Source organism: Tetrao urogallus (assembly GCF_951394365.1).
Source record: "Tetrao urogallus genome assembly, chromosome: 1".
NCBI classification, from domain to species: Eukaryota; Metazoa; Chordata; class Aves; order Galliformes; family Phasianidae; genus Tetrao; species Tetrao urogallus.
Window position 1 is genome coordinate 114,573,656 of NC_136813.1, and position 17,027 is coordinate 114,590,682.

Below are 17,027 nucleotides of genomic sequence, written 5' to 3' on the forward strand. Positions count from 1 at the left end.
GTTATTGTTACAATAATACAGGCCGGTACCTACTGTACAGAGTTAAAACTATATGGCTTTAAAAAGCTCGTCTACATTTTGTCTGATTATTAAACAGAATCACTGCCCTGAACGGTAACTTTTTGCTCATTAATAACAGTTCCTGGGTCCACATATTTACATACAAAACAATAAAACTCAAAATTTAAAAACAACCAAAAATAATAATGTACAAGCTTGAATTTGGTGAGGAGCTTTGTGGTTTCCTTTTTTTTTTTGTTTTTGTTTTTTTGTTTTTTGTTTTTTTCCTGTGTGTTTTTTTTTTTTTTTCTTCTTATTTACAAAAAAAAGGTTATTCAAAGACCTGGATCTAACTGTATAAAAGAGTCGGTGATCCTGCCATGATCCTTGAAACGAACAAACAAACAAACAAACTCCCCGGGGCGCCCCGACCCCCGGCTAACACCCACACAGCGCACACAGACACGGCACAGAACGGGAGCAAAGCTCTTCACTCTCCTCCGCTAGACTTCAACGAAAGGAGAAAAAGAAGAAAAGAAAGGAAGAAAAAGCCACATTTCCTGGAACGAGCAGCAATTTTGTCTCAGTTTTACATTTTAAAGACTCGGTCATCTATCTGCCTCCAAGCAGCGGCGCCTACAGGCCACGGCCCAGCGCTCTCGTCCTGCAGCAGATCCACACTCCGCCCTGCTCTGTGGGTCTCCTGCACTACATGGATGGCTGGGCCACTGCTGAGCCCCTGCACTTACCTGTGTGAGCCGCGTCCCGTCCTTAGGACGCTCTCAGCCCTTTCAATTGTGTCACGCGTGAGGATTTTGAAAGCCTTCAGCTCTGAAGAGGCAGTGCGCCTTCCTCTACAATCAGCCAGAATTTAGGGACAGCCACTGTAAAGCACGGAAATGCTTTTTTCCCCGACAGCAAATTGATGTGGGGCATAACGTAAGGGCTTAGCGGTTTCAGGGTGGGCGTTTGCTCCTCCCTCCCACCATGATCGGGCAGCACTCGGAGACGAGTTTCCAAAAAGCCCCACACAAACAGGGTGAAATGCACAGAAGGGAAGACCGTGAGCAGAGCCCCCGCAGCCACCGGGTGTGCTGGAGCTGCTCCCAGGCCACGCGAAGGGCCGCACGCTGCCCCCAAACCAACCACCTGTCTCAGGCCCTCGGGTCAGACAGAGCCGGTAAGCACCGAGGCGGCTCCTAAGGAGCGCAAGGCAAGGGGGAGCTCCTCCACCTGTCCTCCCCGGGGATATTGCTTGGGATGGGGCAGAGGTGGGACCGTGCACCACTCGCCCTCGCAGGGGGGAAACCCGGAGCCTGGGCTATGACAAGCACCCGCCTCACGCTTCAGTCAGACTGCTGCGAGATTGTAGACAAAATAAAAAAAACAGTGTTGTCTCTATGTATACATGTATATATTTATATAATATATATACACACACACTCATATGTAGCCAGCTTTCCTACAAGTCAGCAGGTACAATTACTGTTGATAGCACTCCGATGTGTAGTTTATTAATATTCTACCGATGTAAAAACAGAATGGCAACGTGGCAACGCGCATCAATAAATAGAGATCAAAAAAGCAAAGAGGTTAAAAAGATGAAATTTAAATACAGACTCTAGCCGTGGATTTAAAATCAGAGCTACCGTAGAATGTGGCATCCTGCGAGTTAAAGCTGCAGTTAAAAAATATTACAAAATAAACCAGTAGAAGACTGTTACAGTTCACATTATAAATCCCGGTGTCCTTTTCCTGTACATCTCGGGAAAGGGAAGCCTATTCCAATTGGGACTGGACAATCGCTCAGGCGGTGGCACCTCTCAGGCCGGCCCTCGCCATCCCCTCCGCTGCCCCAACCACAACCGCTCGCCTCCGCCTGTGTGTGTATTATATTATATAGAGCCGTGCAAAGGGCTCCTCTTGGAAGGAAGCTGCAGGTCTCTTCATCGCTAGCACTGATTTGTGAAAGGAAAGTCTGCCACTAGCAGCTCAAGCCTTAAGACACATGTAAGCCTCCCCCCTCCCCCAGGCAGCCTATGTCCTACCATGCCAGCCAGGGCAGCTGTCAGTCGCCCGTCGGTCGGCCCGGGGCGTGGATTCGCTGGCACCGAACGCTGAGCTCTGTTGAATGACCCCTGCTAAGCTCCCGACCAAATTCAAGCTGTGCACTACATCAAAGTCCGAAACTTCACTTAAAAAGAAAATAAAAAAAGAGGTTAAAAAAAAAAGAACTTCAGCAGAGAATGAGGTTTGGGGGTTCTTTTTTTGTTTTGCCTTTTTTTTTTTTTTCTCTCTTTTTTTTTTTTTTTTTTTTTTTTTTTTTCCTTCTTTCCGTTGTGGGAGAGGGCATGAGGCAAGAGTCCTGGTTCTGAAGTACACAACAGCAAACTTCCAACATGAAGTGATTGTTGAGGGGAGAGACACTGGTGTGTTGTATTGCTCCGCGTTCCCTCCTCCCCCCACCTAGTCCCTGCCCCGGACACCCTGCAGAGTGAGATACAATGAAACTGGTTCGTATTTATAGATATTTTACAAGGTTAAATAAGAACAGCAATAATAATAATAAAAAATTGAACACTAAAATGAACAGGTTGGTTGGTTGGTTGCTTTTTTTCCTCTTTTTAATTTTCTTTCCAAATGTGACCAGTGTTGCTGAGCAAGACTCAAATTACTGGTGATTTTCCTGTGCAGCTGGCTGCTTGGTACCGGTTCAGGTGGAGTTGGAGGCTGATGCTGTAGCTACACTATTGGTCTGAACTCGTTCTCCTGCATTAACATCTGCAAATGACAGGCGAGGGAAGGAAAGAAAGAAAGAACAACCAGCATTACCTCCAGAATACAGACATTTGCAACAACAGCCATGACATTTCCCACACAGGGAAAGCCCCAAATCCCACCACCGTACCGCTGGGCAGGATGCCCTCGTTGGGTTTATAAAGAGCTGTTTGCTCTGGGCAGAGATGTGCTTTGAGTGGGACAACACCATTTCAGCATGCTAACACCTGGCTGTGTTCAGCTGTTCTGGTGGGACGGGCCGTGCTCAGGCTGACCCAGGAACACTGACTGTGAAGGCTTGCTGGCACTGCCAGAGCCAGCGCAACTGCCCAGGGCTGCACACTGGTGCTGATGCTTCCTGTTGGTAGGCCTCCTTGTAGCAAAGCCATCTCCAGGACGGATGGAGCCCCACACAGAGACAACATGCAGGACTGGGAGCTCCTGTCAGTGTGCATCCAAGGAAACTCAGAATTTGCAAAGAAATACCAAAAGGAATTTCACCACAACTGTGTTTTCGGATGTAATTTGAAGGGAAAATAATTGCGTCAGCTTGTAGCGAAAGGCTACAGGGAGAGTCTTCATGCTGATGTGCAGAGGCTCTTCCAGAGACCATCAAATACTGTTATTCAGTTCTTAGAACGCCCCAACAAACTGGGGCAGGCCTTCAATCAGGCAAGAAAAGGAGAAAAGCAAGAGCCAAGATGCTAATAAACATCCAAACATACTGAGAACAACAGAACAGTACGATGGCCAAATAACCACACACAGTTGGTGGTCTCTCTGGAAAAAATAAGCTTTCTGAATATTAGAAGAATTAGGAGGGAAAAAAAATGCACCAACTTCATCTGGAGCCATCCTATGCAGGATGTGATCTGCACAGCCACAAAAAAGGAAAGAGGACAAAAGGTGAAACACAAAATACTTGACAACAAATACATGAGTAGAAAAAGATATCAAGTGAGGTTTCCTAAAGAGAGCATCATGCATTTCTCCCACTGAACTTAAGGGTAGCTGCAAAGCTATCAATACTGCAATAGAATAAAAATGACTTTTATCTCAGTACAGAAGAGGGCAGAGTGGGAAAGCACTGCACTCAGAAGACAAGGAAAAGGGCTCACAGAGGACAGAGCAAATTTAACAACCAATGAAGGACAACACGACCGGCAGAAATAACAGGACAAAATACAAGTGGAGGTGGTGGGGTGCAGCAATGCTTCTCCAGCAGAGAAACACTGGTGAGGCATGGCAGTGGGATGCTGCTAATGCAGCCTATCTGCTGCCGGCCACTTCAACCCGACCATAGTTGGAAGTGCAGCCATGAGCAAAAGGTGACAAGGTGAATGAGTGTTCAGAAATGGAGTGCATCGGTTGAGGGACAAATTAAGTAACACACTGAGATGATGGCAACAAGAAGGGGCAATCAAACCAGCACCAGCATCGAGGAATAAAAAGGACAAGGGAGAGAGGGTGTGACGCCTGTATGAAAAGGAAATGCCATGAGGAACACTTAGGAAGAAAGGGAAATCCTTCTGTGGGCTCTATGCTGGGAAAGCCTCCCATTCCTTTTCCCCCTACCCCAAAGTGACCCAAAGCTCTCCCTCCCGAAGGAACAACCACCATGAGAAAAGAAGCTCAAAGCACCACAGTAACGTACCAACAGCAGCAGTGTTATCTGGGAAGCTAGCACGTGAGAGACATCAACCTAGGTGGGGAACTGCCCTCAAGGAGCAGCTCCCAAACCACATGTGCTTGCGAACCAATGATGACCAAGGAAATCTGAAGTGGAAACTCTGACTCTCAGCTTCTGGCTAAGTCAGGCCTCAAACTCCGCCTGATGTGCAGGTAGAGATAAACCCTAGCTAATGCAACATCTGTGCCTGATGCAAACAGTCTAGCTGGAATCTGTACTGTTGGCAGAGGATTTCTCTGTGCAAGAACAAAGAGTGTGTGTGATTCATTTGCTGAAATAAAACATGTTTTTTGATCTCCCACTCCTGAAGACAACAGAGGCTGAAACCATTATCATTTCACTGCTACTGAGCAGAGATAAAGAAGAAAGAGGAAGGGATGGAGCTACTTCATGTAACATGTAACACACGCTCCTCTTATCATCATGCTAGTAGGGGAGTTTCTGAGAAACATATGCAGCATACGGTCAGAAGGAAATAAAGTGATGCAGCCCCAGACCATTTACATGGGGCTTTTCACAACACTGTGTAACACCCCACCCAGGCTGGGACAGAGCACAGGCTGATAAGGGCCGCACTGACTCAGAAGCTGCAATAAAATGTAGCGTTGTGACTCTCCAGCCTGTTGTGGATGGAGTATTCGGGGAGCAGAGCAGGGCTTGCTCCAGCACCTCTCTGCTGGAGTGCAGGAAAAAGAACACAACAAGAGCATGAGGGTTTCTGGGCATTCTCGTTGCCAGGAGAAATTGGTCCTTGGACACAGGAGAAGAAAACCTATGCCTTCAGTAACATTACTAAACTCTGCACAATATTTGCTTTGCCAACTGTGCTGCTGTGGAAGCTGTGCTAGGGACTGAAGCTACGAGCTGCTACGGAGCTCTCTAGCACGGGGCAGGTGAGTGCAGCAGCCTGTGGCTTGAGGTTGGGGCATGCTCTGCTGTGACCCACCCAACTGACACCTCTGTGCGTGGCAAGGAAACCACAGCAGGGTGAAGTGTCAGCCACTTCTGAGCTTCTTATAAACAGAGGGAGAAAGTCATCTCTCATCAATATACTCTCTGCCAGTTCAGCTGCAGCCTTTGAGGAATACCTTTACTCTCTCAGAAGGTACGTGGTGCTCCCTAGAAACCTCCCAGAAAGGAAAGATTGGGCTGCAGTTCAAAGACAGAGCCATCAACTCAGTTTGAAAAAAACCATCAACACTAATGACAGCATTAGCTGGCTGGATTTGAGCACTGACACACAGCACTGCTCTTCTACAAAGAGAGAAACAGAAATGCGTCTGGGAGTCCACACAGGGCAACAGAGGAGAGGAGTGGAAGGATGAGAAGGGCTCATTTTTCCTGCAGTGTCTACTGAAGGGGAAATGCTGGGCTCAATGCAAAACTGGTAGGACTGACATGGACAAATTGCTCTCCTGTAGCTGCCATGGATGCATGAAAACTGCCTGCCCCTTTTCTGTCGAAGGAAGTAGGGCTGTACAAAATTCTTTCAATGGAAACATCACACTTGCACTAAATCTTATTTCACTGGAGTACTGTGGCCTTTTCAACTACCCAACACTGGCAGGTGACACTAGCTCTAATCTGTTTTGTTGCTGAAAGTTCAGGCACACCATCTCATTTGGGATTACACAGGATCAACACAGCAGGATGCCTAAGACGACAACCGCAGTATCCCAGCTGGCACAGCTCCCTGCAGATAGCAATTACACCCTTCCCATCCTAGCACTGCTAACAGAGAGGTAACTGCTGCTGCAGCTAAGCCAGGAAGAAAAATGCAGTCACACAAACAGGTAAACTGCTCAGCATGGCTGTGAATTGTCCTCCTCCTCCAGACTGATCAAGTCAGCATCCACGTGTACAAAGCTGCACTGGCCTTTTTATCAACCATCAGTGTGACTCACAGAAAGCCAGCACACCATTTCCAGCAGGGCCAATCACTTTCAACTTCTTTACTCCTTTTTGTGCCACAGAAGTCAAAAGGGATTTCTCAAACTTCACGCAAGTTTGCCAGTGCCAGAGCAGCAAGGCTTCGTGCTCCCATAGCAAAACAGGGTTCCATCAGTACAGGGAGCCTGGCTTTAAACCCTGAGAGAAAATCTGCAACCAAAGTCACAACAAAAGTTACCTCAAATTCCCCTGCACTTTATATCATGATCCCAAAGCTGCTGTTGCATTGGGCTACTGAAATCACTACTCTGCAACTATCATTTAATGAATACAATTTTGGAAAACTTGTAATAATATAAAATGTGTGCAATACAAAGCAGTGCTTTGCACCTTATAAAAAAATTGAGACTCGTGTCACAGTCTCTGCCACATAACAGCTATGAAAATGTGAGCAGGTAAGAGAAACCCAGCTGGATGTTCACTCCATTTCAGTGCCTGAATACCTATAAGCAGCTATGTTGGGCACAGCACTGGACACAAGAACTTCAGTATCAGTTCTGCTTGCTGACAGGAGACAAACTATTAGTTTATTAATAGATTGTGGTTACATATAACTTGATTTGTTCTCTTCCCTGCTCAAAACAGTTTCTGAACTTGCACTGTTTTTTCCACACAGTTTCACGTTTTGCAGAACAGCCTCCTGCCTGTCAGGCTGCCCTGGGTCAGGTGGGAGAGCTGCTCCCATGCTGCTTTAGCAGCTATGAACTGGAATATGCAGGGGGAGGGGAAAAGGGACTCTTTCAATATAAAGTTTTTGCTCAGTGAGGCATCAGCATGCAAAGCAAAACAGATTAACATCATCTCATATAGGACCGAATCTTAAAATTGTAATTCTGTTGAAATTCCCAAGGCCTGCTAAGAACCCCAGAGAAGCATGGAACTACAAACAGCTGTGCAGCAGAAACACAACACTACAAGTTGCTCAATCCTTAATTAATTTCACAGTCTCTTTCCAAGTTGCAAGGCTATTTTCTAGTGAACTAAGAGTAGGATGTCCTGTCCCAACTGTGAGTACTGCTTGTGAACAGGAGGCTTACACATGTTGACATCAATAAGATGGGTGGTTATTTTTCTTTTCTTTTAGTATACTTTCACAGTTAGGACACTTCTAGCATTCAGCCTAATGCATTTTTTCCCTTCTGTGTTCTGGAACAGAATTACTGGGTGAAAACAGGTTTTTTTTTAACCTAGACCACTCCACAAGACTGCTGAATCTTAGCAAAGAGAGCAGCTCCTCAAAAAGGCATTACAATGACATTAAGTGAAAGGATTTTTCAGAAGGACTTTGAAGTCAAATTCTCCGTCTGTATTTTGCAGTTCTTCTATCACTTTTACTACTTTACCTGTTTTTTTCCTCACTCACTGAGCAACAGATGCACACAGAAGGGAAACAGAGAACATGACTATTTGCAAAGTACTGCAAAGTGTACGGAAAAAACACAGTAAATTTTAGAAGAGCAAATTTGCTTTCTCTTAAGTTCAAACCACATAAATTATACAGGCTCTATCTTTTACAAACCAATACCACAGTTTCAGAGAGAAGCCTGATCTTACAACTCAGATCCAATTGTCTGTGTGAGAACACAGAAATGCTTTCTGTATGGCAGTGGCTGGACCAAGCACATCAAAATTGAAGTAACTGGAACATCAACTTTCAGACGTCTTCCTTCACAACTGAGTAAGCAACCTGCACCGGGTTCCTGCCCTTCTCAAATGGGCCTGACACACTCAAGAGACACACATGCAAGCACACCCATCTTGCAGCCTGCCTTGGGTTGCACAAGTGCAGTGAGCTTGCCTGCTGGCATGCTGACTCAGTGCTGACGCAGTGCCACGTGTGAATCACCACTGCCACATCCGGCAGCACCTGGGATTTGCTTTGGGAGTCTCCCAACTGATATTACTCAGCTTTTCAGGTTTCGTTGGAAACGTAATACAAACTGGAGTGGCCACAGACCAACAGTGAGCTTTTAAAAGATTTCTGACAGAAACGTGAGAGTGAGACAGAACAAAGAAAGTTGCTCAGTGCTGGCCAAAACCCAAAGTGCTCAAAGATAACATAAGCAAACTCAATAAGAAGCAACAGCAGCTACAGAGAAGAGGCAGTGAGCAAGGTGACCCAAGTCTCTATCCTGACTTTTGTAAGCTTCTGCCTTTCCTACTGGGGAAAATCCTCTCTATCCATGCTCTGCAGAAGAGCATGGATACTCTACCACATCTACTAAGCTAGCCACTGCTTCTCCTAGACATCATGCTCAAAGCCAGTATTAACTTTGGAGAGGCCAAAAGCTCACAATTCAGGTGTGAAACAATACAAAATAAAATAAAATGTGTAAAAAAAAAAGTAAAAACCAGGGGAGATAACTATTCTTTTATAGTGAAAGTCTGGGCAAGAGGCATGAATAAACATATCGGTGGCCCAGGTTAGGATGTGGATTAGCGACCACAGCAACATCCAGGTGACCATGAGCAGAGACCGAGCAGAAGGCAGGGCTGGAGAAGCCTGTCCATCCCTTCCTGCTCACCCTGGGCCTCCACAGAGGATGGTGCCATGGAGCAGGGGAGGCAGGCGGGCGCGTGTTCTCACCTGAGGCTGCTGTAGCGTTTGTAGGGGTTGAAGCAGCTGCTTGGTTCCGAGCATGAGCAGGGATGAGGATCGAAGCCAGAGATGGGTTACTTGACAGTTCTGGAGGGGAGGTGGAACAAACAGAGTTAGCTTGTCATTCAGAAAGAGCCCCGCATGCAGCGCAGCTCATTGGGTTGTCCCGTAATGGGTAAGCTGCGGGCAAACGTGTGCCCATCACAATCAAAGGCCACACTAAGCTTCTCCTCTTGGCTGACCAGCAGGGGGAAACCACGGCAATATTCAACACGGCCATCCCTGTAGCAAGGCTGACAGGACTAGCAGGGTGGTACGGGTGTCAGGGAATTATTTTCTAGAGAAAGACACTGGCTTGTGAGCTAGCAAACAACCAGTCAAGCTTGTTGTTTATCAAAAGCCTGATGATGTATTGCCTTTTGAGAACTGGAAGGATTCCCTTCACAAACCCACTTGCAATCAGTCTGAATGCTGATAGCAGTCATGCTGCTTGGGGCACTGGCTCAGCAACAAGCAGCTGTCACAGTGGCTCCAAGAGCTCCGGGGGGTTCAGTTCTTTGGCTCGCTCAAGCTTCATTTCTCAAGGACCTGGGAACCCAAGACCCAACCTTAAGGCAGTCTCTTTGAGCGTGGTCAAGAAGAGGTGACGTGTCCCCTAAAAGTACAGGGACAGGCAAAGGGAATGGCTTTGCTGGGTAATTTAAATAGACAACAAAATGACACAGCCATTAACTTAGGAAAAAACCATGGCTTTTAGGCTCCAAATCCAATACAGCTTCAGTGTGCATCAGAATGAGAAATAGGCATCTTAAAACCACTACTGTGGGAGGGTGCAGGGCAACAGGCTGCCAACAACTGACAATCTTCTGACATCCTCCCAAGAGAACTGAATGCCTCACAGGAGGTGGTATGGAGCCAAGACAAGACAGGTCCTGTCTGCCTCAGCATCAGGAGTGACTGTCTCTTGAGAAAGCAGCATCCGGTGGGGAGGATGTGAACAGTCACCCCATACAAGGATGACTTATGACTTTTGGGGCTCCAAGGGCTTTTGTACACAGTCTTACATGAATGGATTTTGTTTTTAAGAGACCGTTTCTCTGAACACAAGCTTTAAATTTAGAGCCTAAACGGACCAGTGGTCTATTTGATGATTTTTTCTCCTTTAAGTTCATATTCTGCTAGGAAGGGAAAATGTAGACAACTCTCACTTGTTCAGAAGCCTCTTACTAAAGCGTATTTTGATACTGTATTTAAGCACTTAAGAATTCGAGTTCCAGACTGGAACCAAACAAATGGCTACATTACCTGCAACCTATCAAATCTATTCACTGTAACATTACATTCTGGACCTGGTCTTTCCATAAAGCTTCAATAATCAAAACATTTGAATAAATACAAATCCTCAAACTCATATGGGAATAACGTAGAATTCACATATTCATAATATAATTCAGAATTCATAAGTCTCATTTTTATGAAAAAATAAACTGAAGAAACACGAATCCTTCAAAATCAAAGCCGAACAAGGTGATAAACCTATACTTTAATCCTGTACTGGCTATATTAGCTGCTTTGTGGAAGAAAATCTTGCCACTTGAATATCTTCTCCAGAGCTGTTTCTCAAATCTGTTATTACAGGGAATCTGCCATTCTCTTCATTATTTTTTAAAGTTTCTGTTACCCACACACTCCTTCCTGCTCATCGCTGGCAGTAGTAAGGGACTGCTGCCCAATGGAAACAGTGACAAAGTGCCAAGGAAACTGAATGACATTTGCTACCTTTCGGAGCTAAGCAGTGCCTCAAGGATGCAACTATCCTCTGACAGCATCTCCGTAGCCAGAATCCTAGGGCCAAAGAGCCAGCTGACCCGGGCAGAAAAACACTGCTGCAATGGCACTTCAGACCCAGGATGATTCCTCCCACACTTTCTTGTAGTACTGCCAGAATATGTCCTTTCACAGCACCAGCTATGGTGAGCATACTACTTTTTTGTTGTCACACAAGTGTTTCTCTGGAGCTACCTCAAAGATCACTAGCAGACACTACAAGGCTGAAACTGTTCACTTCCACAGAAACCTCATGCTGTCCTAACTGGTATGAAGTTTCTTAAGTTCAGCATGCTTCAAGTGTCTTGGCACTCCACTTTGAGGAGAAGTGTGCCAGGAGAAGTGTGCCAATTTAGACAGCAAACAATCAAAGCAAATTCAACTTGCTGGCTGGAGTTTAACAATAACTTTGCTTCAGAATTTGAATTTTTGTTCTGCTGTATCTTTGTGGCTTTCATATCTGTGAGAATGAGGCACGTCAATGCAGAACAAAAGGTCTGAGCTGTGGTTCTGACAGTCTGTTCTCAGTGACTTCCATCACAATCTATGGACAAGCCCTGGAATTGTAGCATGCTTATCTAAACCAAACTTGCAGTTCAGGGTTGTGGTAATTTCAACCAGTAATGCTGCAAGCAGCTATTGTGATCAAGGCAATGCAGATAAAGATTTCAATATAATTACGTGAACAGAACAGTGATACCAAATAATTTACGAGAGCCAATTTTGGTTCACATCAGCTCGGGAAATACCTCTCCTTCTCCTGAACAAATTTTGATACCTACAGACAGTCTACATCTCCAATAAGGAACTAGAATAAAAATATCCAGTTTTACCAGAACACAAGATTATCTCCATTCCCCAAACACAGTGAAATGCTTTGCACTGGGAAATGATGATACTGAGAGCACTGAGCTGTTTCATATTTCAATGCTCCAAGAAAGCCTGGCAGAACCTAATTTTGTATCATTTACTTGGTCAGACAAGTAAACAAGTAACAAACTTTCTGTGTAACAAGTTTATGTATCAGTTTCTCTTCAGAGCAGAAGAGCACTGGAATCAACACAAGTTTCATACTCCTCTATGTACCTCATCACTGAGCATATCCTGAACTGAAATATCGTTTCTAGGTGGCACTCAAATGGTCACACTAAGGATTTCCGGACATGCTGAGACAGTCTGGATGGAAATTAAGTCTTTTTAAAAAAAATTATTTTATTTTTTAAGAAAAAATAGAAGCCCTTTTTATAATTAAAGGTCACAAGTCATTTTTTTCTGATTAAAAAACTCTAGGCGTAGAAGTGCTTGCCATCAAGCAGCAATGGCAGCCACTTCTAAGTGCTGAATCACAGCAGTCCACAATGGGTAACTAATATGGACAGACATTAACATTTGTGACCCAGCAGAATCACTGAGATGCTGTAAGAAATGTGGTAAATGGCAGTCACTTCAGGTTTTGAAAATTCATTTTCTAAGAGAAAAAAAAAAAAAGCTTTCAGCTTTCTGCCTTGCAGGTCTAGGAGTCACTGAACTGCAGCACTGGCTACTACAGATGCTTCCCTGGGCATGATAATTGCTTAAGTACTAATTCGCATATATTATTTGGTTTTATATAAGAAAAATGTAGAGCCAAGGCAGTAAGATAAAGCTCTCTTAACAGCTCCCATCCCTACAGTAGGCATGTATGTGCCCCAGAACCACTGCTGGCAGCCAAAGATCATACTCTTTATCTCCATATACACTCCATGCTTTTTTCTAGACCACTGCCTAGATCAGCAGATTTGGTATGACACCTAGGTTCTTTCTGAAAATCAATTCAGTACAGTAACCATCAGATCTATACTGTTATTTCTAAGAGCTTTGTTTCCAAGCCTTCTCCACCTCCTACTCCATAGGTTTCAGTCAACTGGCCATAGCCAAATAAAACACTTTCTTTAAAATTTAATATTGTCTGTTGAAAACAAATGTCATAGAAAACAAAAGGATACCTTTCACTACTTTCAGAATTACCAGAGATGACATAAGTTATCAGCATATCTGATTTCCAAAGTCCTGATCTGTTTCCCAGATGTGATATCTGCTTTGGATTAGTCACTCTGATGGAGCCATTGTGCAGTCCAGCTAAAGACTGATGACAACACAGTGCCACAGGAGCAGCAGAAGCTCTTTGTGTATCCTCAGGTCATAATCAGTACTGCCGCTAGACAGGACCTATTACTGCATAATTATTAATGAAGGTCTTAAAATCACTGAGATAAGCTGTACTTACTTATTCTTAAAATTCTGCTTTTTCTTTTTTTTTTTTTTTTTTTGGCTTGTGACATGCAACACAACTCATCTGGAAACATATTAATGACCAACCTCTCACCTGCATTCTCCTTCTAGATGCTAACACTGGCACGTGTCAGAGACAGAAAACTGCTTTTTTGAATCTTAAGGCTTCCTTTTCCCACAAAGCAATTTTTCCTGCCATTTCCAAGAGTCAACAGTGAGAGCATATCAGCTCTCTATGATGGCAAAGGAGAAGTTTACTTGAGGCTTAAATTACTCAGCAGCTTCCACACTGCCTAGGGGAAACCAGGGACAAATTCCCAATACAAGTATTTATTTTTTTCTCTAAGGATTTTTAAAGTACTCACTACAGATCTTTCCAATCCTTTTTTAAACCCTTGCATTCATGTAGTAGATTTACCTTCCACAAGGCAGCCATTCAAAACAAGTTCATGCTCGGGCACATTTCGGCAGATAGACATCACACGCACTAAAGGATTTGAAAAACTACACTGATGCTAACTGAGCCAAAAGGTATTTTAGATTTCCAGCAGAAAATGCACACTGATCTATATTTGCTCCAAGGGTAAGAACTTGCAGCTAGTCACTTAACATTAAAATGAAGTGCTACAACATTAATTACTAGGATACTTGTATGCTGTATTTCTCATGTTCCCTGTCCTGGAAGACAAAACCATTCTACAGAGGTATCAGTTTTATATTTCTGAGGAAAATATACATAAGTGGTTTTAAAATTTGATACTGAGTTCAAATAAAAAAGCTTGCTGTCATTCTTATTGTTTCTAATTTACTGAGTCGACATGATGCCAGATAAACTCTACAGTACATAAAACCAGGACAGTGAGATTTCTGCATTTATCTCACATCCAAAACCAACATAGGCAGCAACACTACAAACTTCCCTGCCAAACTTAATACCCACTGCTCCTCAACATGGCATTACATGCATGAAGGAGTAGGAACATCTCCAAAAGGAAAAACCAATCTAAATGGTCACCGAGTACAGTATTCCACACACATACATCCAGCTAGACTGCAGACACTAAACTGCAAATGTAAATAAACCTTTTGCTTTTTAACTTTTGAGAGCGTGACGTGTGCACCACAGCAAACGTTTATCCCAGCGCTCCCTAAAGCAGAGATCCTCAACGCCTGCAGGCTACCTTGAGTGGTGAAATTGAAGAGTGCAGGTTTCTCTCGCCCGTTTGGTAACTTGACGTTTGGGTCCCGTAGTTCATCGAAGAAAGAGTGTGCACAGGCCTCCAGGGGAGTCAGGCGGGCAGTGGGGGTATACTCCAGCAGACGGCTACATAGCGCAATTGCTTCTGGTGGAGTGCGGGGCCGGAAGACCTGCAAAAAAACAAGCAAGGAGAAACAAGTTGTCTGGGTATGTTCCTTCTCTTTGCTGAGCAGCAGCAAGCCAGAGCAATTAAACCTCTCGTTGCCCAGCGCACTGGAACAAACTTGTGTTTGTAGTAATCAACGTCCTGCAGTGAGGATAGGAAAATCCAGTTCCTTGGGTTGAGAAAGGGTTAATTGCCAAGCTCTGCACTCAGTGAAGGAGCAATGCCAGCAAGAGACTTCATGGGAGCGCACTCAGAGAAACAACTCCAAGAATGAAGGGGGAACTCATTCAAAAGTCATGACAAAAACACACAGGTGCTACCAGCCATGCACATGGGGTGGAGTGAAGGTGGGGAGAAAGGGTTCAAATGAGCAGGATTCACTGAATGCAAAAATTGAATAGGGCCCCACTATTTTTTTCTTTTCTTTTTTTTTTTGCTAGTGAACAAAGTCTTACTAACATGGACTTTCGCAGGCAGTAGGTCAGATTGTTGCTATGGAGGCTGCTGTTCAACTTTGGAGAACAACAAGGGAAGCGAGGGTGGGGTGCAGGAAACGTCTAGCTCTAACTTGCAGGTTTCTCCTTCCTTAACCTTATTCTGGCAAGTCATTCCTGTAATGGGATAACTCCTGCACATCTGGTATTTCTAAGGCTCAGAGCTGTGTCAAGAAAAGCAACTATTCTATTCTAAAAGACTTTTACCTGGGCTGATGACAACACAGAGCTCACAGCAGTTCCTCACTGCAGCTTGGTGTTAAAACTCCAAGAATAGCTATACACACACCCAACAACGCTCCCATCCTCCTCTCTTCTTATATAACAAGCAAAATAGAAAGTTATCATGTAGTGAGAGGCCATCCAGGTCACCTATGTTGACCCTCACTATGAAGTCAGAAAAGGAAGGCAAGAGACCAGTATGGCTGAACGGGACCTGCTGGTCAAACTGGAAAGCAAGAAGAAAATGCACAAGCAGTGGAAACAGGGACAAATACTGTGGGAAAAGTACAAGGAAGCTGTTAGGCCATGTAGGGATAGGGTAAGGAAAGCCAAGGCCCAACGTGAACAAAACTTGGCAAGGGGTGCCAAGAACAAGAAAGGCTTCTACAGGTACCTTAATCAGAAAAATCCAAGAGTGACACAGGCAAGCTGGTAACAACAGACAAAGAGAAGGCTGAGTCACTCAACAACTTTCTTGCCTTGGTCTTCTCTGATAACTGCCTGTCACACAGCCCTCAAACAATTGGTTTGGAAGGGGGGGATTGGGGAAACAATGCCCCTCCTGTTGTGAGCAAAGACCAGGTTTGTGGCCACCTGAGGAACCCGAACATCCACAAGACTGTGGGTCCTGATGAGATGCAAGTTCTGAGTGGCTCATGTAGTCGCCAAGCCACTCTCAATGGTATTTGAAAAATCATGGCAGTCAGGTGAAGTCCCTGGTGACTGGAAAAAAGGCAACATCGTACTGATTTTTAAAAACTGTAAAAAGGATGACCCAGAGAACTACCAATCTGTTGGTTTCACCTCTGTTCCAGGAAAAATCATGGAGGAGATCTTCCTAGAAGCTCTGCTAAGGAGCACAGAAGACAAGGAGGTGATATGAGAACCAGCACGGCTTCAACAAGGGCAAATATTTGCCCTTGTTTGACCAACCTATCTGTCATCAACGATGGTGTCACTGCATCAGTGGACAAAGTAAGAGCCGCTGATGTCATCTATCTGGACTTCAATAAGACCTTTGATATGGTATCCCACAACATCCTTCTCCTCAAATTGGACAGATATGGATTTGATGAGTGGACTGCTTAATGGACGAAGAACTGGATACAAGACTGAACCCGGAGAGTGACTGTCAATGACACAGTGTCTGCATGGAGACCAGTGATAAGCAATGTTTCCCACGGGTCAGCGCTGGTACAGATACTCTCCAAGATCTTCGTCAATGACAATGACAGTGGGGTCCAGTGCACTTCAGTAAGTTTGCAGATGACACCAAGCCACGGGGCACAGCTGACACATCCAAGGGATGGGATGCCATCCAGAGGGACCTACACAGGCTTGAGCAGTAGGCCCAGGAGAACTAAGGCTCAACAAAGCCAAGTGCAAGGAAACCTCCACTATCTGTACAAGCTGGGGGATGAAAGGATGGAGCACAGCTTTGCCATAAAGGACTTGGGGGTACTGGTGGACGGCAGCTGGACACAAGCCAGAACTCTGCCCTTGCAGCCCAGAAAACCAACTGGATCCTAGGCTGCATCAAAGGGAACACGGCCAGCAGGGTGAGGGAAGTGATCCTGCCCCTCTGTTCTGTGCTAGCGAGACATCACCTGGAGTACTACATCCAGATGTGGAGTCCTCAGTACAAGAAATACACAGACCTGCTGGAGTCTGTCCGGAGGAGGGTCACAAAGATAGTCCAAAGAACGGAGCACCTTCCCTACAAGGACAGGCTGAGAGAGCTGAGGCTTTTCAGCCTGGAGAAGGCTCTAAGGTGACCTGGTAGTGACCTTTCAGTATCTAAAGGGGAGCTACAAGAAAGAAGGAGACAGACT

General features: G+C 44.9%; 1 protein-coding gene across 2 annotated transcripts in view; it reads right to left on the bottom strand.

Annotated features, from left to right (window-relative positions):
* Nucleotides 1-2,713: 2,713 nt before the first annotated feature.
* The window catches only part of GSK3B (glycogen synthase kinase 3 beta), a gene marked incomplete at both ends in the record, with an annotated part of 137,691 nt that continues 123,377 nt past the window's right edge, over nucleotides 2,714-17,027 (bottom strand). For both annotated transcript variants that reach the window (XM_079549577.1, XM_079549576.1), the window contains 3 exons: nucleotides 2,714-2,781; nucleotides 9,006-9,104; nucleotides 14,297-14,483. In XM_079549577.1, the coding sequence (XP_079405703.1) occupies nucleotides 2,714-2,781; nucleotides 9,006-9,104; nucleotides 14,297-14,483 (354 nt within the window). The remainder of the gene's footprint in view (nucleotides 2,782-9,005; nucleotides 9,105-14,296; nucleotides 14,484-17,027) is intronic.